Source organism: Platalea leucorodia, assembly GCF_965183815.1.
Source record: "Platalea leucorodia genome assembly, chromosome: 7".
NCBI lineage: Eukaryota > Metazoa > Chordata > Aves > Pelecaniformes > Threskiornithidae > Platalea > Platalea leucorodia.
In genome coordinates this window covers 58,108,309-58,131,137 of record NC_138829.1, presented here as the reverse complement: position 1 = coordinate 58,131,137, position 22,829 = coordinate 58,108,309, and the positions used below count along the sequence as shown (strand labels likewise).

At 38.8% G+C, this 22,829-nt stretch overlaps 2 protein-coding genes across 11 annotated transcripts in view; both read right to left on the bottom strand.

Annotated features, from left to right (window-relative positions):
- Nucleotides 1-240: 240 nt before the first annotated feature.
- RPS13 (ribosomal protein S13) lies at nucleotides 241-4,789 on the bottom strand. Its single transcript, XM_082317750.1, has 6 exons — nucleotides 4,690-4,789; nucleotides 4,199-4,247; nucleotides 2,591-2,669; nucleotides 1,497-1,666; nucleotides 1,004-1,104; nucleotides 241-318 (listed from the first exon to the last, which is right to left on the bottom strand). Exons 1-6 carry the CDS (start codon nucleotides 4,710-4,712, stop codon nucleotides 285-287), a joined length of 456 nt encoding a protein of 151 aa, XP_082173876.1. The 5' UTR covers nucleotides 4,713-4,789; the 3' UTR covers nucleotides 241-284.
- A 253-nt stretch (nucleotides 4,790-5,042) lies between these two features.
- PIK3C2A (phosphatidylinositol-4-phosphate 3-kinase catalytic subunit type 2 alpha) overlaps nucleotides 5,043-22,829 on the bottom strand; it is a 77,528-nt gene continuing 59,741 nt past the window's right edge. For 9 of the 10 annotated variants that reach the window (XM_082318388.1, XM_082318389.1, XM_082318390.1 and 6 more), the window contains 19 exons: nucleotides 22,620-22,762; nucleotides 21,798-21,986; nucleotides 21,229-21,322; nucleotides 20,874-20,968; nucleotides 20,379-20,559; nucleotides 19,654-19,758; nucleotides 18,481-18,573; nucleotides 18,019-18,148; nucleotides 16,319-16,455; nucleotides 15,468-15,637; nucleotides 14,216-14,372; nucleotides 13,682-13,791; nucleotides 12,709-12,916; nucleotides 10,186-10,310; nucleotides 9,669-9,786; nucleotides 9,494-9,575; nucleotides 9,032-9,141; nucleotides 8,673-8,798; nucleotides 5,043-8,128 (listed from right to left, as the gene is read on the bottom strand). In XM_082318388.1, coding sequence (XP_082174514.1) covers nucleotides 7,946-8,128; nucleotides 8,673-8,798; nucleotides 9,032-9,141; nucleotides 9,494-9,575; nucleotides 9,669-9,786; nucleotides 10,186-10,310; nucleotides 12,709-12,916; nucleotides 13,682-13,791; nucleotides 14,216-14,372; nucleotides 15,468-15,637; nucleotides 16,319-16,455; nucleotides 18,019-18,148; nucleotides 18,481-18,573; nucleotides 19,654-19,758; nucleotides 20,379-20,559; nucleotides 20,874-20,968; nucleotides 21,229-21,322; nucleotides 21,798-21,986; nucleotides 22,620-22,762 — 2,556 coding nt within the window. In that variant the 3' untranslated portion in view covers nucleotides 5,043-7,945. Of the gene's footprint in view, nucleotides 8,129-8,672; nucleotides 8,799-9,031; nucleotides 9,142-9,493; nucleotides 9,576-9,668; nucleotides 9,787-10,185; nucleotides 10,311-12,708; nucleotides 12,917-13,681; nucleotides 13,792-14,215; nucleotides 14,373-15,467; nucleotides 15,638-16,318; nucleotides 16,456-18,018; nucleotides 18,149-18,480; nucleotides 18,574-19,653; nucleotides 19,759-20,378; nucleotides 20,560-20,873; nucleotides 20,969-21,228; nucleotides 21,323-21,797; nucleotides 21,987-22,619; nucleotides 22,763-22,829 lie in introns of those variants that run through there. The other variant, XM_082318395.1, reaches the window with a different exon arrangement.

Here is a 22,829-nt window from a genome sequence, read left to right as displayed (position 1 = left end):
ATGACTAGGTCACTTTATTAACTTGAGGCTATCAGACCAAAAACCTAGTTGAAGCACAGATACAAGCCGTACAGCTGGTCTAGAACAGCAACAACCGCTACCCAGATTTGACACCGTAGAATAGCAATATGGAAACCATGGCCACATGTCTGCTTCACCTTGAAAGCTCCCCGTTTACATGCAGGTTCCTGAAAGGGGCAAAAGTTTGTAAGGCACCAACCATTTAGAGACAACACAAACTTAGTTAATGAAAATTTATTCTTTCAGTAAGTCATAGCCAGCTCTTATGCGACCAGGGCAGAAGCTGTCGATGATTCACTAAAAAGAGAGAAGAAGAGAGAAAAATATTAATTGCAAAGGTAGTTTTTCTGAACTAGGTGGCAAAAATACTGTTCCAGTTAAAAGCTTTAACTACCAGTCGTGAGCTTAACCACTAACTGTTTAAAATTTTTTATGGCATAAAGAAAGATTTCACCCTTCCTTTTAAAACACAAATACTAGGATAACAGCACAAAACCATATATTCAAAAAGCTGGCTAGTTGCACTTGAGTCTTTTCAGAAAAAGAGCTCATCCTGACATCTATGGGAATTCTCCTGTGTTGGCTAAATTTGCCAGATTTTTTTAGAGAAAAACTACAAATGACTTTCATTTGTGCCACATCCAAGCCATTTCTCAATAAATTTTTAAAGTAAGATGAACTATAAAAGTATCTGAGTGAGAACAGAGACTGCAGTTTGTATAAAGTATTATAAAAATTACCTAGTAGTGACTTCACTTGTTGAGACAATAAATTTTTCCAAGTGTTGTGACAGTCATTGTACCCAGCAGTAAGTTCCATTAATTTATCAGTTAGTATTTATGAAAATAGCTATTCTTTGCTGCCTGGTTTACCTATATGTCTGATCATAATGCACTCTTCACCCTTTGAATAGCAGCCCCAGCATCTTGTTCACAAAACCTACAAGACCTCGATGAAAACAGTAGCATTCGAGAAGACTTACTACTTCCAATTAGGCGGCAGCACTCTCTTAGTTTTGTAGTAGCGAGCCAACCTGTGGATTCTGCTTTCAATCAGAATCAGGCGGAACTTGGCATCTTTATCCTGGAAAAGAAAGTTACGTTACAGCCCAGCACTACCTGACTTCTCCATGACGTACAATTCAGATGAGTTTTCATGAAGTAAAAAATCCACAGCTACTGCTACAAACTCCACATTCCCATCACCAAAGTCTGATGAATCCAGTAAAATCAGAGCAGGACCAGAAACACATGGTTTAAGCAATGCTTTTAAGATCCTTTTCACAGACAAAGACTGTTCTCCTTTACCAAAATACCTCCCCAATCCCCAGTTTACTCAAAGGGGGTGGCTAACAGGAAGTACACTTAGAGTCTGTGCCTTGTCAAGTTGTAAATAAACTACTGCATTATTTGGAAAAAAAAAAAAAAAGAAAACAAAACAAACATTGAGAGTTATCTACTTAAATTAGCACTCACCTTTCTGTTTCTCTCAAGATGTTTGCGAACAGCAACAGCTTTCTTAATCAAGTGATAAAGATCCTCTGGAAGGTCTGGGGCCAGTCCCTTCGACTTAAGGATTCTCAAAATTTTGTTGCCAGTAACAAAGCGAACCTGGGCAACACCATGGGAATCCCTCAGGATCACACCTGAAACAAACATTTACATCTCACACTGAAAAGAAAAACCTTATGCAAACAAATCTCCTGAAACCAGCCTTAGAGTTACAAGATATCCAAAAAAGGTCTTCTCCAAATTAAAAACCTTTCTGGTGGAAACTATGAACAAATGGTAGACAATGAGCGAGCAAAACAGGACTTACAGAAGCTGAAGCACTTTATCAGATAGCACGTAACAGGCAGTTAACCCACCCACCACATTTAGGCAGGTAACACATTAAGTGCTACCGTACGGGGAAATTTTCAACAGGACTCAGTAAAGCTAGGTATTCAATCACCCTTTTCTCTGTGGTTAACAAAGATGCCAGAGACATATTTACTCTAAAAAAATGTACCATAGGGATCATTACTACTCTCAGGATTACAAAAAAAAAAAAAAAAATCATTCACATAGCATATAATTACACTGCATAGCTCAGGACCATATAAAGTTGTATGACGCATACGCTTAAGCTGAGCTCTAGAGGGGTCTAAACTACTGAGAACTAGTCTATTATGCAGCTACAGTGCCTGGCTCAGTAAAGCTGAGCTCCTAAACATACGGCTGCCGATATCTGAGATGAGATGTTGAGTTTTTCTCCCAGAAACTGGGCAACTAAACTTGCCTATAACATCTGTTAGAGGCCATTCCTAAGGACAGGTTATAAGATTCAACAGATGCTTCACATTTTCTGCTTGGAAAAAAAAAACAAAACTTGACTACTTCAGCAAATATGCTTCTTGCAAGAATGAGACATATTACATTTTTAGTGGCATCCACGCAGTGAATACATAGGTACATCAGAAAACCTGTATTTTCTTAGCATGTTATTTAACATAGGTTGAAGGAACAATTACATTATTACAGTCAGAAAAATGGTGTTTTGTCTTCATTTAGGAATTATTAAACCTTACCAATTTGTGAGGGAGTCAGGCCTTTTTTAGCCAGCTTGTAGATCTGTTCCTTTACATCATCAGAAGTAAGTTTCAGCCACTAAAGAAAATTAGGGAAAAAAAAAAAAAACAAAACTCATGAACACTGCTTAATACAGAGGGATAGGCTAGCTATATGAAAGTTTGTTATAAATAGTAGAAATAGATGCTTTGTAATATTTGAAAAAACAATCAAGAACTTAAAACTGTACTTCTAATGATACAGAAACTTTTTTTATGTATTATGAACCTGTACTGCTAGTGCAACATGGTGGGGGAAGGCAGAGGTGAAGGAAGAAAGTATCTGTTTAAAACACCCCATATAGCTTCCAACCAGCTGCTTTATCATCAGTTTACTTTAACTGCCACGCCGGAAGCATGAATACAAATTTACAGGGGGAAAAAATCACTGCCATTGGGAGGGAGCTCTTCTTTAATCAGGCCTTTGACAAAAACACAAAACTGAGATTCATTTAGCCATCCCTTAGTAAAGCACCTACAGAGATTAGTGAAAATCAGACTTCAAGTACACAAATTAATTAAAAAAATGCAACAAATGGATCTATTCAGATAGGACTGTGCCTTTTCTATTACTTCTATGTTAAATTGTGCTGAGCCACTGCTTCCATAATTATTAAGGGGAAGACACCACCAACAAACTAGGTAATCCTTGCTCTTTCAACAAGCTACAAAAGCCCCTAATTTCTTTTCATTTTTAATACTATAACATTATGAAATAGAAAAGCACAGCAAAAAATATTATTTGGCAGTACTCTATAGATTACAATTCAAAGCAGAATACAAATAAAATTAAGCAAAAAACCCACAAGGTTTTTTAAAACAAGTATAGCATTTGAGCATCCTCATCATTATTAAACTGTTTAGCCATCAGCAGTACTTCAAGCAGCTTCACATTATCTTACTTTACGTTGTATCTATTTTCATGTTTTGTGCTTTAATTTCATGCTTCCCTTTAACTGTTTTTCAGTACATGCTTTTCCATATGCACCACAAATTGATCTTTCTGCCAACAAAGAGATCCTCCAAGACACAGTCTTTCAAAGCAGGATTAAGCAGCTGCTCGTTTAGCTGACAGGTAAGCCTTTTAAGTGGAAGTACCCTGAATGAACCAAGGGCACGCTGACATTACTTAAGTCAGTGCTCTGACCAACAAATTACTGTTGTAAACAGTTTAGGAAACAGTTGGTTTATTCCACAACAGCAAAGGCGAAACTCGAGCATGAAGAGAGTAATTTAATCTCTAGGAATTATCAGCATACAGACTAAGAATAACTGAAGTAGCACTTAAATAAAGGGAGGTACAAAGAGGAAGAGAGACTTTTTTTTCCAACAAATCATCCGGCCGAGACACAATACTTGCTTTCTCAGTATCCTAAAGACCACAGGCTCAAGTACCGTTTTATTAGGCCGTAATTTTAAAGTGATGACACAAAATACTACAGGTCTCTTCATTTTGTTTCTTTTCCTGGGCACTGCTAAGCCGCAGGACGGAGCCGGGCCCCGCGCTGAAGGCCACACGGCAGCCGCCCGGGCCTGCCCCAGTGCGCGCGGGGCGGGACAGTCACTTACCGTCGGCACGCTGCGTCTGTAGGGCAAGGCTGACTGGGACAAGCCCTTTCTGTGGGGAAGAAGCAGACGGATCACACGGTGTGCCGAGCCTGCCGCCCCAACCCCGCCAGAAGGCAGCCCGCCACCAGCGTTCCCTGCAGGGCCCTCCCCGGCCTGCGCGGCCGAGGCCCGCGGCCTCCCTCCCCGCCTGGAGACGCTGCCGCCGACAGCGCAGGCCGCGCCGGCACAGCACCGGGAACAGGAGTCCGGGCACCACAAACGTGCCCCTGCCCGGCCAAGGGAACCCGCACCTCGGCACCAGCCCGAGCCTCCCCCCCCCCCCGCCGCCATATCTCCACAGCCACTAGCCTACCCCCCCCCCCCCATCCCCACACACGCCGCGTTGCTCCCCTAGCAGCCTTTCTGCTCCCACGCCCATCCGTGGCACCCTTTTAGCACCCGCAACAGCCCCGAGCCGGCCCCGCACGCCGGCCCCGGCCCCGGCCGCTTACCCGGGAGCGTGCATGCGACCCATGATGGCGGCGGCAGAAAAGAGGGAGCGCGGCGAGGCAGCGGCCCTTCCCGCCCCGCTTCCGCAGGAAAGGCCGCCCCCGCGCCTAGCCCCGCCCCGCGGCCGCACGCCAGCCAATCAGCGGCGCCGGGGCTGCGCTGCGCACGCCGCCACCGAGCTCCCGGCTTGCACCGCGCCCCCGCCAGCGCCGTCGGTTACCGGCGGCGGGCGGCCCCCCCCCTCGCCCGGCGCCCCCCCCCCCCCGGCAGCCTCCCCTCGCCCGGCCCCGGCGGAGAGCGAAGACCAGCACGCTTGTTTGTTTTTTTTCCAGAATAGTGTTTAATGTACTTACAGGACAGTTACGGAGTCACATTTAGCCCGCGCAGTACGGGCACGACGGAGGGCGTACATTGTACATCTTTATTAACGAGCTCGTTTAATCAAAGTATTTGGTTCTTACAGATACCGAGACAGAGGCAGGCAAACCATTCGCTCTCACCGGCGTTCGCCGCCGATAGCGCGACCGTAGCCGCGGTGCCCGCGCCAGGAGCGGCGGGCGGCGAGCGCCGGGCCGGGCCCCCGCTGAGGGGGTGGCCCCCCGCCGCGGGGCCCTGCGCGACCCCCCCCGCACAACGGGAGGCCGGGACTTCTGTCGGAGCGCACGTGCTTGCCGGGACAGGCAGCTGGAGACCGTAAAAAGGCAGTAATAAAAATCTCAGTGCAAAGTTCTAGGTTAATAGAGAAAAGGAAGAGGTCTTGGTGCAAGCTGTTACGCTGAAATACCAAAACAAGGTCTGTGCAGACACCTGTATTTCTGGCTGCAGGTCATACATTGCATAAAAGATTTTTTTTTTTCTTTTTATTAAACAAGATATAAAAAGCTGTTAAAACTATGTTTTCAAGCTACTTAGTGTACTGGCAAATTCCACCCCAATTGAATATTTTCCTCTTTCACATCCATCTTTTTTATGTAGCACATTAAAGTTATTGCAACAATCACTTTTTTATTAATTGAGAATAGTGCAAAGAGGTGCAAGCTTGGTGCTGTTCCTCTGTGTGTGAGGAGAGGCCAAGGCCAGATCCCACAGACAAAATAAAAACCATGACCATAAAAAGCTTCAGCCAGTGACTACTTTGAAAAGGAAGGGAAAGGCACAAAATGCGTTAAGCTATGAAGATTAAATCAGAAGTCAGGACAAGTGCTAACAATAATACAGTACTATACATTTTCTTCAGAGTCCAGACAACTGTTAAAACTGCAAATCATTTTTTAAATGATTCTAGTTTATTTGTATTTTGTGCTGTAAGACACTGTGCTTTAATAGCAAACTGCAAAAAAGGCAGTACATATTGCTTTCATTTTATTTCACAATGGAACGTTTCACAAAAACAGTAGTCTACTTTCCTGTGTTTAAGTGACTTGTGATTCTAATGATGGAATGCAGTAAGTCTCAAAAGCATCAAGTGAGCAGGAAATATATCTAGTTAGTTATATAGTTTATTATTTACAGGCTATATACTAAATGAAAAAAACCGCAGAAGATGCCTAATAAAACTGGGATTTGTTAGTGTCCATTAGTATCAACCCAGTTTCTAACATTCAAGATATTCTTAGCTTTTTAATTGTAATAATTCCTACGAAATTGGACCATGAATATTTTAGGCACCAGGAGATTCAAGTTTACTTCTCTCTTCAGTATTGAAGGGAGATTGGTCAGTAGCAGGGGAAGGAAAATCAGATTATGAAATAGGTTTTTAGTGTTGGATATAGAGAAGGCTTTCCCTGTATTGTGTCTTCGTTCATAGTTGCATATTTTACTTAAAAATTTCACTCCAGTCACAGTCAGTGGTGATAGTCTATCTTGCTTCCAGATTTAGTACTAAAGAAAAGTGTGCAACTTTACCCTATAGCTTTGTTTAGGCAGAACGTGACCATCCTAAGCACCAAGTAAGGCGAATAAAAAGGCTTCACCTGTAGTGCACAAACACCGAATTAAGTAACCACTGGTATTAACGGGAGACAGTAGGTAACATTTGTACTCCACTGTCACAATATAGTTCAAACCTCACGTTCCTTGGAATTAAGTATTTTATTGGAATTAATTTTTGCAGTAGTGAGAAACAGTGTTGCTCTGAACTGTTAAAAAAAAAGTGACGAAGTTGTTCTCTCAAAGCTCTGTTAATGTAACTCATTTCTGGCCCGCAATTCAGCCAGCAGTTGTGCTTTTTAACTAGAGGCCATCCTCGACCTGGAGGTACAGGTAAGTGATTTAGGTGCAAATGCCACTTTGGATTTAGTGTTTGAATCTGTTCCACATTTAATCACTGCAGTATTTAAAAGTCCTAGAAATTAAGACATTTCAAAACACGGAGAAGCTGGGCACATTTCCTACGGCACAACATTCAGCCAGTCTTCATTAAATTTTTGGAGATCGTGGGCAGAAGATAGGTAGAAAAAATTTATGTAAGTTGCACTAAACATGAAGATCAGTATAAGTGTTGTTATTGGTAAAGAACACATCTCAGGAAAAGACTTCCAGTAGGACCTGCAAGTTACAAATACAAGAACGTTTCCCCTTTTTAAGGAGCTGAAAGTTAACATGTATACATATTTAAATACGAGAAATGAGGTAAAAGAGAAGCATCTGAATTATAAGGCACCATTATTTACAACTTCCATTATTGGCACTCACTCCAATAAGTCTTAGAGAAGCGTGAATCTGGGATTAAATGCAACGCTAAGGAAGTTTTCCAGCCCTTCATCCTTCATTTCTACAGGTGTGTGTGAAGCCACCACAATTTTACCCGTTGCTGCTTCTGTGATGTCTAGTTAGTAGTGGGAATGTAATCCTAAAGATATGTCATTTCTTTGATGTTCTCTAGCATCATGCCACGGATGACACCACACAGGTAACAACAATTAAAAGCAAAAATGCACTATATCCACAGGCCTAATGACTAAGTTATGGTTTAACCAACCAGCATGGTCAAACCATTCATCTCACTTTCATGGATGGTTTAAAAACCCCTTCCTTTACCTGCATCTCTTAAACATTTACGATGATGCTTTGATAACATCGCATAACCATAAACCAGGTTTTCTAGAAATCCTCCAAATTAGGCTACATGAACATTGGTCCAACATATCTGTTGAAATGCAGAGTCTCTTATTTTAAGATGTACAAGTTATCTTCAAGTAGGAAGACGCAGAAAGCACAAGTGAATACAATTGTTCTGGTCTTACTCAGGTGTAGAGTTCACAGATAGGGTACAGCAGTTAATCGATACCAGTTTACCGTCTCCTTGCTCAAGTTGAAGTCCTTTAGTGAGAGTGTAATTCCACCCAAGAAAAAGTTCTCACGTAACGATTCTGCACTGAGCACGCTTAACTGAAGTTCTCTCTGTTTCAAAGTCTCCATGCTATATCCGCTGTACACAAGCTAGAAGGGAAGAAGTCAAGAATTTTTTGGTTATCCAAATGAAGTTACACAGATTGCCCTTTCTTCTGACTTCCTAGCCACTGACGGATGTCTTAACTGCACATTATAACCATTCAGTACGTCTGTTTCTCAGAGGACAGACTGAACTACATCTGTATTTTATCTTGTGCTCCCAGCGTTAAGTGCTTAAAAGGACCAGTGTTTTTAGATGGAAGTACTGTTTACATGCCAAGACTTCAGAAATAATTCTTCTCCTCATTATGAATCAGTGAATCCAGGGCAGGGGGATCTTTAGTTTTAAGAGTCAGTCTGAGAAATTTCTGCTTACTTGTAAGAGTACATTTACCTAGTCTGTTGCTTTGGGGTTTTTGGGTTTCTTTAAAAAACAAGAAAACCCCAAACAAACCAGGACACAAAGTTTTTCAAACAAGTTCCTTTTCCATTTATAGATCTTTGCAGATTTTTTCAGACAATATTTTAATTACTGCTTAGAAAAAGAGACAATAGCAAACCATAGGGAATTACTAGATAAATTTTAACTTGCCATTTCATTGAAAGTTGGATTTCTTGTCTTCCGGGAGATTTTGGTTTTGCGTTTGGATGTTTTGTGCGTATCTGGAAGTAAGTATGTTTTTACATAGGGATTTGGATCTGCACCATCTTCTGTAACCTACAATCCAAACCCAAGACAAGTTAGAAAGCTAGTTAGTGCACACCTAGTTGAATATTTATTTTCAAGTATCTAGACTTTGCAATCAAGCTAACCAAAAGCAGCAGTTAAGTTGGCACTTGGAAAATTTGAAGGAAAAGAGATAGTTCCGCCATCCTACATCAACCTAAGTCAAGAAGGTAATTGACAAAATGGAAAGAGTTTTTGATAGTTAGCTCAGTATCTCTACTTACCAGGTCTTTAATGTGCATCACCATGATAAATAGAGTGCTATTTCTATATGATATGGATAGCTTCACTTCTCCCCCCACTTTGCCTGAGGTAGGACTTGATGGACTTGCATCTGAAAAAAATGTACAATTATTTCCTCTATAATATTTGTACATTTTCATCAGTACTACACTAATTATATATATGGGGAAAAAATACAAGCCTTGGAACAAGTTCAGTTTCTGATTTTATTTCTAGTTCTCTAATAAGAGAGCAAGGTCATAGGTTTTAAAGATTTTTCCATTCTCTTGTAAGAGCCAACTTGGAGGTTCAGAGTAAAAATTTGAATAATTTAGTCAAGCCATAAGTTTTCAATGAGGGAAAGCTACAGTTAATTAAAAAAGATTTTAAAAAAAAAATCACATTGTAAAGCTGTCATACTATAGTCATGCAATTTATAAACACCCCCCAAAAACATTACCTACCTGTAGGTCTGGCTATTCCATCTATTCCTTCCACTTTGTCATCACGAAGTAATGGATGGAAAAAAGTATAAACAAGATCACACTAAATTTGGAAGAAACGTTACATATTAGTTTAAGCGTTAAGCACCAAAATCTGAAAACATGCACTGAATTTGCTTAAGTTATTTGAACTCACTTCTGCCACCTCTGAAGAACTATTCATCAGACTCTGTATGTAGCTGTTGAGCTCCACTTTTCTTTTAGCTGCTACATCTTTTATATGTGTTCTTCCCAGAACCATCTTATTAGGAAAGCTACAAGTGAAGAACAAGGTAGTTTTCAGTTAATTTCTCTGAAGTACAGTTTGATTTCATTGTCATTTCCATCCTGAAGTGCTGACATGCTTTTTTTTTTTTATGTCAATCATGAGTGGAAACACAGCATGCTAATAGGTAACAACATTATAGAAAGGCAAGGAAACATTTACAGGTAATTGTTATAAGTGATACCACACACAGACTAAAGACACTGAGTTGCTCCTCTGGCTCCCCTCCTTAAAACTTCAAGACAGTTTTCTCCCTTAATTGCCCACTTCGAGGTCTAGTCTGCCCCTCAGCAGTTTTGTCTCCATTTCAAGCTATTTCTTCCTCCACCCAGCTGGGAGCAGTTTTGTTGCCTCCATTATAATAGTGATGAGTGAGTTAGGAACATACCCTGGTAACTTCCAAAGAGGAAAGAGAATGCCAAGTTTGTTGTGGAGCTCCTGGAACTCATCAAATGTTCGGAAGACAAATGTTGGCTCAACTTGCCCTTCTCTCAAAACTCTCACTACATAGATCTGCCCAAAACACAAAAACCAAAGATAAAAGTAGTAACAATATTACAGAACTGACTTAACAATATAATTTTCTTCACAATTATCTCTTTCTACTATGGCAATCCTTCTCCTGCATACATATACCTGTAACAGCGTTTGCATTTTATAGTGGAGTCAGAACTATAAACACCCCTACTGTAATACAAACTAACATCACATGATCTTCCCATCATGTAGATCCACATCCGACAGGGGGATAAAGGTAGTTAAGGCTAAGCTGTCCGCATTCTCCCTATTAAGCCTCATTGTAAGTTCATACCGTATAGCAGTCATCCAGAATTTTAACACATCAAGCGCAGGATGACATCCAGACATGTATCTGTGGGGCCAGAACTACCACAAAACTTTTCAGGTACAGACTGTGGAGGAAACTAATGCCTAATTTTTTTTCATGTAATTCTCTCAAAATTCTAAAGGATTCTACTTTTAAAGTGATAACTTGGTGGGCAGATGCAAGTGTACGGCATTATACAAAAGAAATTTTTAAAAATACTGGGGGTACAGTCCCATGATGCAGTTATTCACATTGTTATGAAAGGGAAATGAAGGTTGAGAAACTGCACAGAACATTCAATCCAGGGGACTCATTTTATGGGCAGATGAGTTAAATGTGTATTTAAAAAACATGCAACTGGAAAGAGGTTTAAAAACTAGACAGAAGGACACTATGTCATCTTAACAGTTTTCTGGAAGATAAGAGGCTATTTTGGCTTAGATCAGGAGTGTTTAAATACATTTATAATACAGTGACTCAGTACAAAGCTCTTCACTTCTAGCATTATTCAGCTTTGTTCTACCTTCCCTAGCTGGAGTCTTACCATATTAAGACACTTACAGCAAATACAACTTGGAAAGAGATGTACATTTGCATATATCATATTTGTTTACTTTTTAAACAACTTGAGGAAAATGTAACTTGAGCTGACTATTCTAGGCCAACAAACAGCAGTAGAGAAGTAAAAAAAATAAATTGAAGATGGTTGCACACTGCATAGCAATATGAATATTAATACAAGTCTTAAAGTGTAACCTAGGTCTGTCAAAACTCTGAGGGCAAATTGTAATGCTTGCTGCCTCTAGTAAGACTAACTAGGAGCGTAGGTGCACGAATACAGGAAATGATGCTTTTTCTTAGGAGGAGCAAATGCAACTTTAATAGAAGGTCAGAACAGAACCAGAAAACGTTTGACTTAATGACTCCTATTCAGGAAGGAGGCGTTTTACAGAAGGTGGCTACATAAGCACATAAACATGACTCAAATCCCCGTTTTTTCAAATCATCTCCACCAACACTGCTTCTGTCCTTTCTGCTTCCTTCTAGATCCTTTTCGAGAAGCGTCTTCATTTTGAACAACATTACTAGATGCTAAAAATACCAATCTGTACTCTGTCACTCCTGTGGTTGGTTTACCCTGGCCAGCAGCTAAGCACCCACACAGCTGCTTGCTCACTCCCACCCCCTCACCAATGGGACAGGGGAGAGAATAAGAGCGAGAGTGAGAAGACCCGTGGGTTGAGATAAAGACAGTCCTGGGGAGGGGAGGTGACGCAAAGACAATCTCTCACCACCTCCCACAAGCAGACCCATGCCCAGCCAGTCCCCAGGCAACATTCTCCCGCCTTCCTCCCCTACCCCCAGTTTGTATTGCTGAACCTGACACCATATGCTATGGGGCACCTCTTTGGCCAGTTCGGGTCAGCCGGCCCTGCTGTGTCCCTTCCCAGTTCCTTGCCCACCCACAGCCTACTCACTGCAGGGGGGACAAGGGCAAAGTAGAAGAAAAAGAGAAAGCCTTGACACTGCACCAGCACTGTTCAGCAACAGCCAAACCCATGGTGTATTATCAACACAGTTTTAGTTAAACATCTAAAACACAGCACTGTGTGGGATGCTATGAAGAAAGATAACTCCATCCCAGCCAGAGCCAATACAACCCTGTTCTTCTCCAGGACGCAAGCAAGCCCATTCCCATCTAGATTTCAATTATGGATTTTGTTTTCACCTTCAAGTCATCCACAGTGGGGCTTAGTTTTGGGTGTCAACATCGGTGTGGGTTTCTAGGCTCCCATTATACTCAATGCAGTCAGACTAGAGAAAACTCTACAGCTCATCCTAAATCTGACATTAGTGCCCAACTGAACGAGTAAGTATCTGTAGCTGTATTTACTAAATCTCTATCAATAAAGGAAACTTAGTTGTGTACCTCAAAGCTAGCTATTTAAGGCTAAACAAGGCAAGCTTCCCCTGGACTAATTCTCTGTGATTGAGTACTGGACTTATCGTAAGGAGGAGAATGTATCTTGTTGGAAAAAAATGTGCAGTATCTTCACTGAGTGGAAACAGATTCCACATACTTACATAATGTTTATCTGGGTTATATCTCTTCTGATATGTAAACACAGACACTTGTTTGATTCGTCCATCTTGTTTAAGAGAATATGTTTTAGCAGAAAATGAGAGGATGGGTTCATCATTAGAAGGTAGACCTGAGAAACGCAGCTGAGCCAAATTGTGAATGAAGAAATTAAACTTTGTGGCAACACTTCCCAGACTGGATTCAATCAACCTAGAAAAATAAAAATAACGTCAAATACTAGAGCATCTCACAACACATAAAAGTAGTTCCATCAATGAACCAGACTTAAGTCTAAGAAAAATAAAAACCAATTTCTTACTGGCAGAGAAACAGTTTTTAAACTAAAACTGATCAATGGGCTAAATAAATAGCATCATGTCAGCATTTAATAGAAGATTCAGTATCCAAACAAGCAGTGAAGTCTTTCCAGAGTTGGTGAAAAAGTTACATGCATACTACTGCAGTTTTCCCCATATATTTAAAATGAAGTACAATAACACATTTTGTAACACATAGCAACAACTCAGCTGCACTATATATGCACCCCCCTACTGGATACACTGGAGCAGTCATCCCTCCCTCCCCAGTGTGCAAAAGCACTTCTGGAAAGAGGGAGCTTCTTTATATGCATTACAAGGTTCCCATCATATACACTGCTATTAAGCAATTTAGGATGCATTCAAAATGCAAGTCTCAAACTGCCGAAGAGAATTACCTGCTTACAGTATTTCAAACAAAATTTATGCATAAGGTTACTCTTAAAAGCAAAGTATTTTAGCACAAGAGTTAATCTTACATGAAACTGATCTTATTTATGTAGTTCACTGGTTAACCAATATTTTATGATTATACAGTGTAACTATTGAACTTCTACGGAGATGTTTATGAACATCCTTAGTACATTTTTTTCATAGCAGAAAGCTCCAATTAAGAGGATGATGCTGGTAGCTATTTTAGTTTTTGCTTATCCAGTACCTTGTAAAGAAAATGGTGGCTTCTGCATCTGTTGTTTGGGGCTGGAGAGCATCCTGGACATACTTCAAGTCCTGAACCCCACTTAGTTCTGGTAACCCAGAAGAAAGCATCTGCAGGAATTTACAGTTTTAATGCAATAAAACCAATATAATTTTACATTGAAATGATTAAAACTCTTAGACCATCAAATTCATTTGAAGCTGTACTAACTTGCTAAATGCTAACAGCGATAGCCAACAATTACTTACAATCAGCAGTTATTCCCTTCACCATTTCTGCTGAGTTAAAAGCAGTTAAAACACTTGACGGTGTAATTTATGGTATCTTCTTAGCTTTAAATTCTCAGGACACAGGTAGGTAGTAAAAAAAGCTTAAAAGAAAAACCCAAATACAACCTTCCTAAAAAGTACTTCTGATGTTTCTGGCTTTTAAAAGCATGCATTAAGAGTTTCTGCAGCATAAAAAGCATAGCATTTAATACAATCCAACATGAGAGATCTATCAAGTTTCAACTGAATTTAATAAAATGATTACCAATGAAAGTAGGTTAAGGAAGAGGCTTGCATGTTTTCTTATCAAATTGTAAGCTTGACAACAGAGATCCACGAACAACTGAAAGCGAATAGTGGGTTTTTCGCCACCATTAATGACATAAGCCATATCCGATGTTAGCACAAAAGGAGCTCGATCCCTGTTCAAAAAGCACAGAATTCATAAGTTAATTATAAGGTCTATTCACTTTGTCATGTGCTTCCTCCCCCCCTCCATCCCCACCCCGAGGTAATGATGTTAACTAATCCATGAATGCCATTTTACTTTTTTGGGCTGGGTTCAGCTGCTTAATGCTCTCTCAGATTCCTAGCACGTTCACATGGTACTGGACCTACAGCAGATCTCCCGAGGCAATGCTCGGAGGCCAGATTACCTTATAATGCCTTCCATCCCTCATTTCTGGAAGCCGTAACACACTAAAACAAATGTAATGACTATATTATCACCTGACTAAAACATAACTCCTCTCTTCTGGATATAGATTATCTTCCCCTACACAGAAGAGTAGTAAATACAAACTTGCTGTTCACTCTTTTCTATAATGTTGACATTCACTACTGTTTTTGAGCCAGAGTCTGCTCTCATTTGTTTCACACTCAGATATTCAGATGACATAAAGGCTCTGGCACTCAATTTCTCTTTCATTGACAAGTTTACCTAACAAGCATGCAATACTTAATTGCATGAATACAGCTAAAAAGGTGAAACTACACTACAGTTTCATCCAGTATTCCTGGAAAAGTCTGACACCAAGATTTGTGTTAGATGTAAGGCTCCCAGATATCAATAAAAAGTTATATTAATCCTTTCCTGTACCAAAACACTTGGCTTTCATAACTATTGTAAAGAAATTCCCATTGAGATTTGCCAAGTGTGTATAGCACAAAGTTCTTAAAGAACAAATGCAGTTTGGAAGCACTGAAGTGAAATGATATTTATAGGACCAAATTCTTTATTTCAATCTACCAGTAGCTAGAACAGTAGTTTTACTTGAAAGCTATGCCGGTGTGCTTTGACTTAAAACAGTTCCAGAGATCAGAATATGGAAATAGGAAACCAGAGCCTTTTCAAAATCAATTCTATACAGGCAAGTTTGAATGCATTCTGGAAGCTCTGTGGTTAAATTGGAAGATAGTGGCTTCATAATAAGAACAGCAGATAACAGGAATTTAACAATTAATGCTTAGAATTATAATGCTTATAAAAATATAATAAAATTAGCTACAGAAAATACCTTTTAAAGCTACCAAACATTTGCGCATGACCCAAAAATTTTCCAAAGTCAATGTGAAACATATGCCCTGTGTTTCGGAGCATTATGTTATCATTGTGGCGGTCACAAATTCCCAATACATAAGTAGCTACACAGCATCCTGCACAAGAGTAAATGAAGTTTTCTGAAGCCTGGGAGGGAGAGAAAAAAGTGAATTGAGAACAAATATCAGTGGGAAAACAGCATTCATGCATTCAACAGTCAATCTTGACAAGGGTAAGATCCAAGCCAGACAAGACAGGCCCTAAAATTTGCTTTTTTCCAAAACAGTGCTCTTCAAACAGATAGCTTTGCAAAAATCTTTAGATATCACACTTTCGAGCAAAAACGCTTATTTTGTTTTTCAAGTAAATAAAAGAGAAAAGAGGAGTTGAAGACAAATCACAACAAATATGTTAGCAGAGAAAATGGTACAAGACTTATTTTTCCAATGTGTTGTAACAGCATTGTAGCCAAAAGAACACACTTTATTTTTTTTAATCCCATGTGCTTGTATGAGAAGAGGCCACTGCTCCTAAACCACAATTAAGAGCAGCCACCATTCCCCCCTATCTTAAATTTGAAGAACTTTTTTTTTTTATATCCAATAAAAACTCCTGATGTGAATCCTGAGAATCCATCTGGCTCCTTCTTAGTTATATAAGGGATTTTCATTTGCTCTTTTTCAAGTACAGGAAAAAATTAAGTTTCTTAAAGATATAAAACAAAAATTTCAATGGAAGATCTAGGGTGAGAATTTAATTCTTTCATAAGATAGTATTTATCCCTTTTTAAAAGATCTTCAAAAAAAGAACAACACTGAAAAAAGTTACCTTTTCATATTCCTCCTCTGTAGGATTATACTTTCGTAACCATTCTGCCAGAGGCTTGTCTTTAAAAGAACCTGTCACTCCATATTCCACTTGAATTTTCCTAAGTGTGTCTGAAGCAGGAACAAGCTCTACCATGCCTTTGTATAAAATATAACAAAGTGTATTTAACCATCTCAACAACCACTGTAACAAGTTATACCGCATTTTCATTATTCAGTAGAAACTTTCTTGACAACAACGGATTTTATAATCTTAGACTAGCTGCTTTCAAAACCCAGTTAGGTGTAAAAATCGTGTTATTAGGCTACTAAGCATTTCCGCAGACTATATTACAAAACATACCATGAAACACATGTAGCAATCCAAGTTAGGCTTACTTTACTGCAATTAGTTATGGTTGCTAGAATGCACATATAAATTATACTTTTAATAATTACTTTCTAATACATAAACTAGTATTGGTCTCTAAGCAGTAACCACAAAATATTTTGATGCTGGCATTTCTCATACACTGACACTTAAGTAATCTAGTAACTTTAACTGCTGTCAAGCATTGAAACAGACCAGACTGTTGCTCCAGAAATAAGGCAGTGGGCTTTACACGCAGCCTTCTTTTGGAGATACCATTTACTAAAAATATTTGTATAGCTAAATCATAAAAGGAAAACGTTTATTTAACAGAATTCTACTTTTATCTTGGCAAAAGCTACTAAAGGCAAATCTGTAATTTACATCCATTTTTCTTTTTCACTTTAATCCTTCAAGTACTTTAGGAATACTAATATTAGCAGCAACAAAAAACCACCCCAACGTGCTCTGCAATCAAGTCATCATTCAAAGTAGGAAGAAGAGCCATCTGTTTCTCTAAAAAGCAAGAGTTACAGAAATAGAAGCTTTTTGCTTAGTTTTACCAACCTAAATTTCCAACGTTTCTATGTATTTAAGAGTTTTCACCATGCTGTTCTAGCATCTGACTGAAGAAATATTTAGTTATTGTTTATCCTCTTAAAGATCTTGTGGTTCCTGTTGGCTAGCTCTAGAGAATTAGTGAAAACTAGCAAAAAGGACGTTCAAGGTGCAGGGCAGTATTTACACTCAAACTTAGAGTTCTGTGACTTAGTTTCAAACTTAAAAGACAGCCTCATATTCCCAAGGAACTTTTACCAGCATATGATGCTAATTCTGGGGGATGGGGGGGGTGTGTGTGTGTGTGTGTGTGTGTGTGAAATTTTTCTTCTTTTTGCACATTGCAGTACACAAGTGATACTTCGTGACTCAACTGCAACAGATTCCAAATACTTTAGAATTTCAGTTTTGACTTGAATACTTCCTTTCACCATAACTAAACTTTCAGAATCAGGATTGCTATGGCACCATTATTTTCTTGTGTTGCAGTCAGTGCATCAAGAGAAACCTTAGCTTTTATCATTATTTACTTGTTTGCACCACCGTTCGTTGACAACAGAACAGATGAGAATCTCAGGACTCAAGAGAAGAAGCAATTTAAATGCAACTCAGCCATCAGGAAATTCAGAACAATTTAACTTGCTATACTCTTGAGCACTGACATTCCTTGCATGGAAGGCTTCTGGCCTTCCACTGTTTCTTGGGCCTGCCTCTGCACAGAAATTTTTCACTAGCAATGTGACAAGAAATTGAAGTGGGGTAGCAAAGACTATAGGCAGCATCTGGTTTTGCACCTCGGTCTTTTCCAGTTGAGAGACACTTGAAGATAACCATCCGTAGATCCAGTCCCTCCTGCAGCCAGATCTTATCCATAATCTTAATCATTTGTAAAGCCAACATATCTTGTCTCAGATCTTCTCCAACCTTAAATGGAAAAAAAAAAGTTAACTAGAGATACAATATGCTTTCAGCAAAGCTAAACTTCACAGATTTTAATTGCTTTACGTTTCTAGGAAGTGATAACATTATGCTACTTACTTCCTCATAGCTATGCACTTAAAAAGAAATAGGCTACATTTAAACTTTCAAATGTGGTAGACTTTCACATTTTAGCACCTGTTCAGACGTTGGTTTCTAGATACACAGGAGCAAACCCACAAAATAACTGAGCTTATTGGTCTATGCTAAAGTTAATTGATACCAATGAAATAGTGATTATCAATTTTTTTTTTCTCCAATACACATGTAAGGCCTACCTTAAACATCACATTAATTTCTTCTCCCAGAGGGTCTGCATTTATCAGTGCAACTTTCAGTGGTACTGCATTGGAGCTGAAGAAAGAACATGCCTACAAGTAGATTTAGTGTTAATGCTCAAAATGGACTATTCCTGCTAGCCCAGAAAACAAGACATTCTGACAACAAGCAGGTTTGACACACAATGTGCCCATTCAGACTTTTAACATTGCGACTGTGGCAAATACGTGCATCCTTGAATAAAGAGCCCTTTGGCTGATATTTGTTGAATTCTTGTACAAAAGCCAATATTGCTGCACAGTGATGTTTTATACATTTTGAAGGGAAGAGTGAATAAAACACGGATAAATATTTTATCAGCAGCTTTTTTTTGAAACCTAGAAGATATTGTAAAAAAAAGAAAGAACGGGTATTTGCACATTTTCACAGTATTTCCTCATTTATCTTCTTTCAGGTACATACTCATGATTTAATAGTTACAGTAGAGAAGGAAAGCAAGATGTACTGTCTCTCCACACAGGATTAAATCCAGTGTTCACAGACCTTTAGGTTCTCAGTCATGCATGATGATATAATCAAGACTGTGGTTGAGCAGATACTGTCAAACCTTGCAGAGTTCTGGAGAAGTAATTTACCTGCTTCTCCTATGTTATTACTTGCTCAACCTTCACAATAAAATAAAGCTACTGTCTGCCTCCCTGGATTCAATGCATCTCTTGGACACAACCAGTAACAGGTGGTTTCACCTATTTCACAGTATCTATTCATTGCTTGAACTTTATAGCCTTGCTCAATTTTCTCTCTTGATTACTACTGCAAACAGGACTTTTTCATGCACTTTGAATAGTCCCATGCTTTGCTATAACAAGGATTACCAGTCTCAAAAGACAGGTCTGAAGAAATAACAAGTTATTACAGATATAGATAGAGATAGATATATATATTTTTTTTTTTTTTTTTAATACAAGTACCTTCATTGGTTTTACACAAGTATTTGTATAAATTTTATCTTTGCTCAGATAATTTTACTGCCTTGCTCAATCAGAATTTTTAATTAAAACCCTCCCCCCAGCATAAAGAGCTTTCAAGAACCTCAGTATTTTTCTGTTTGTAAAAGCTTTGCCTATATGTAATTTTTACAAAAAGGTTTTGAAACTCTGGATGTGCAGTACCTTAATATTTAGCTCTTTTGCCACAAGACTGGGATTGAGAGGCAAACGGCATTTGTTCTTCAAGAAAAACAACTGCACGCGTTCCATACCATTTTGCAAGGCAGCCTGCAGACAAAAAAAAAAATGTCAACTGACATTTTCTTAACTGGAGCACCTACAGAAACCTTCTGGACAGTTATCCTGAAGGCAATGTTTTAACTCTTCAGTGTCAAAGGAATGCTAGAAATTATAACTGCTGTTTTAGCTATTAAAAATACATAAGCCTCTAATATCACACAAGTTGGCGTTTGGTGGTTTTTTGGTTTGGGTTGGGGTTTTTTTTTTTCTTTTTTTGACTGAAGCAGATGATAGAATCCCACACTATCAAACTGTAAGTTCGTATTATCAGCATATAAACAGATAACCCATTCTTTTGCATAATAGGATCATTCTTCAGCAGTAATAGGTTTAAATTCAATTCCAGTTTATTGTACACAGAAACCATCCTACTTTCTTACCCTATCACCTCACACAATCTTATGTTTCAGATGACAACAAATTTGACAAAAACATCAACTTCATTAAGCCATTAACTTGTTAAAATGCAGAGCAATAGATTCATAGGTCTTCCTCTATGTTATACATAACATTTTATTGAACTTAAGACTAAAAAGGCAATCGAGTGGATTGTTTTGAGGGTATACTCAGTCTAATCCTCCTAAAGAACATTAAAAATATATACACACCTGCCGAGCTGATCCACTTGTTTGCTTTACTCTTTCTGCTACCATCCCAAAAAGCTGCACTAGTCTGGTCTGCTTCTCCAGCTCTTCCCTCAGCCTTTTTCCACAGACTGAAAGAAAAGCTCCAAGAATTTGCTCATACCTTACACCAAACTGTGTATCATACAGCGTATCCTTAAGAAGCCTGAAATAAAGGATTTAAGTTAAATTTTCCTAAGGAAAATACTGCAAACAATGCAATACTAAGACATTAAAATATTTTAATGAATCGGTATTATATATATCCAAAGTTACTGATATACATGATATAAAAGGCAATAGTTTGTGCCTTGTAGAGGCACTGTCTGTTTTTTCATAAAACAGAATCTATATTTTGTGTACTCTCCAATCATAACATTCATTGTTATGAACTATGATATTAAGAAAGAATATTTTTTTTTCTGGAAATATAATCTTACAGTAAATATTATGTGAACAATGGAACAAAGAACATCTTACCAGTATAGGTAGTGCGCTATTCTAATGCTTCCCAGTGCCCGAGCCAAAAGAAATTTGACAAGAGCACTGTCAAGGTAGGTTTCATACTTCAATGCCTAAATACAAAGGAAATGAAATAAATCAGGTCTGGATTTAATTCTAGATGAAGACTGAGGTTTTATGACTAATGCACAGACAGAATCACCACAAATGATAGTCACAGAGCGATTATTTAGTCAAATTGTTTTCCATACTGTGCATTAAGGTTATTAAGTATAGAGGCATGCAATTGCACTTCTGCTACTAGTCATCAGCAATTCCTTTGGGTTTTCAAGAGAAAAAAAATTCAAACTTCAGTGTATGCAGAAAGTCTTACTTGCACAAATTGAGGGAGGAAATCTGTTAACTCATCATCACTTAATGTCTCTATCCAATTCACAGCTGTATTTCGTACTTCCTGATCAGCAAACCTAGAAAGTCACCACAAGTCCACATTAAGTTTATTCTGTTCATGTAGGATATTTTTTTTCTTTTTTGAGATCAGCTAGATACAAAAGTACCTATATAAGTCTTTAATAGCTCAATAAAGGACCTACAAGTTTGAGGCCCTTCATTACCTGACATGCAAACACACATGCGTGTTTAGGACAAGCATACTAATCTCTCAAAATTTCAGTCTTGATAGCTTGGCTGAATAGCTTGCTCTCAAGTCACAAATTAGTTCCCAGAATCCTAACCACTGTTGCTATTCTTTCACTACATGAGTTGGTTAACCCTACAAGAATAAAGTAAGCACGTGTTCTTCAAAATTTTAAGAAAATTTAGCTTTTGCTACAAGAAATTCAGCAATATTTTACACAAGAACGTCATTCAGAATCTTCTACTGAAGAAAAGTCATTTAATGCACAATATACAGACAGAACTTATTCATATTGTTTTTCTTACTTTGAATCAAGTAGTTCCAGTGCAGCTAAGGGTGATAAAGGAGGCCACTGCTGAAGTAATGAATAAATTTCTGGAAGACTTGCCCAGTCCCAGTGAGGGGCACTAACCAATATTTTTGGTAGGCTACTAGTATGGCTATGACAATAATGTCTCTTCTCCCATAAAAATTCTTTATCTTCTTTTGATAGCCTGCAGACAAAAGCATTTCAGTTTGTAATGCACACTACAAACCATCACCTGAATAACCCCAATGCTACTGGTCATTGTGTACATACAGATAATTTAAGGCACAAAATGGAACGAAATTAAAGTGGCTATTTCCTCCCCAAAAGTCAAAATGAGAAGCAAAATAAAGCCTCAAGCATTATGGAAACTGTTGTTCAAAGTTGTAATTCGGGCAGGATGAAAATAAGTCTTAGTATAATCTGAAATAAACCAAAATGTTAATGTTAGTTTGGTGCAGATGAATGGGAAAGCCTGCCAGAAAAGCTTCCATAGCATACGAACAACCACTGCTGGAACTGCCACTGCTCCCTGTAACTGAAGAACTGCCAAGCAGGAATATGCGTATATAACAGGCAGCCAAAAGGGTGGCAATCTTGTAATAGAATATTCTGACAGCGGCCATGGAAAGCACAAGTAAATCCATTAAGCCAGCACCATTATTTCGCAAGTTTAATTCAATCTCTTGTTCAAGTCTCCACAGATCTTCAAAATATACTACAACCATACTAAAGAAATTTAAGAATAAATAAGCATTCCATACCCTAGCCACAAATTGTCACATACAAAGAGACCACAGCTAGAAAGAGATGAACATACCCAAGAGTGTTATCCTTTGAGAGAATGGCAAGGAGACGTTCTCTCAATGGTTTTTCTAATGTTTCTATGGAATGATGCACAGTAGTCTTTGCAGCTTGAGGAATTTTATATTCAATATCAAAAGCATGGGATGGGAAGTCAATCTAAAAAAGAAAAAGAAAGAGAGAGATGATGCAAGTCCTTAAGAACAGTACTGACCATGTTTTGGGA

Excerpts from the sequence above, each read along its gene's own strand:
- RPS13 (XM_082317750.1), bottom strand. The coding sequence starts at position 4,712 with ATGGGTCGCATGCACGCTCCCGG. Across the intron at positions 2,670-4,198 it reads ACAGACGCAGCGTGCCGACG|TGGCTGAAACTTACTTCTGA; the intron begins GTAAGTGACTGT and ends AATTTTCTTTAG. Across the intron at positions 1,105-1,496 it reads ATCTTGAGAGAAACAGAAAG|GATAAAGATGCCAAGTTCCG; the intron begins GTGAGTGCTAAT and ends TTTCTTTTCCAG.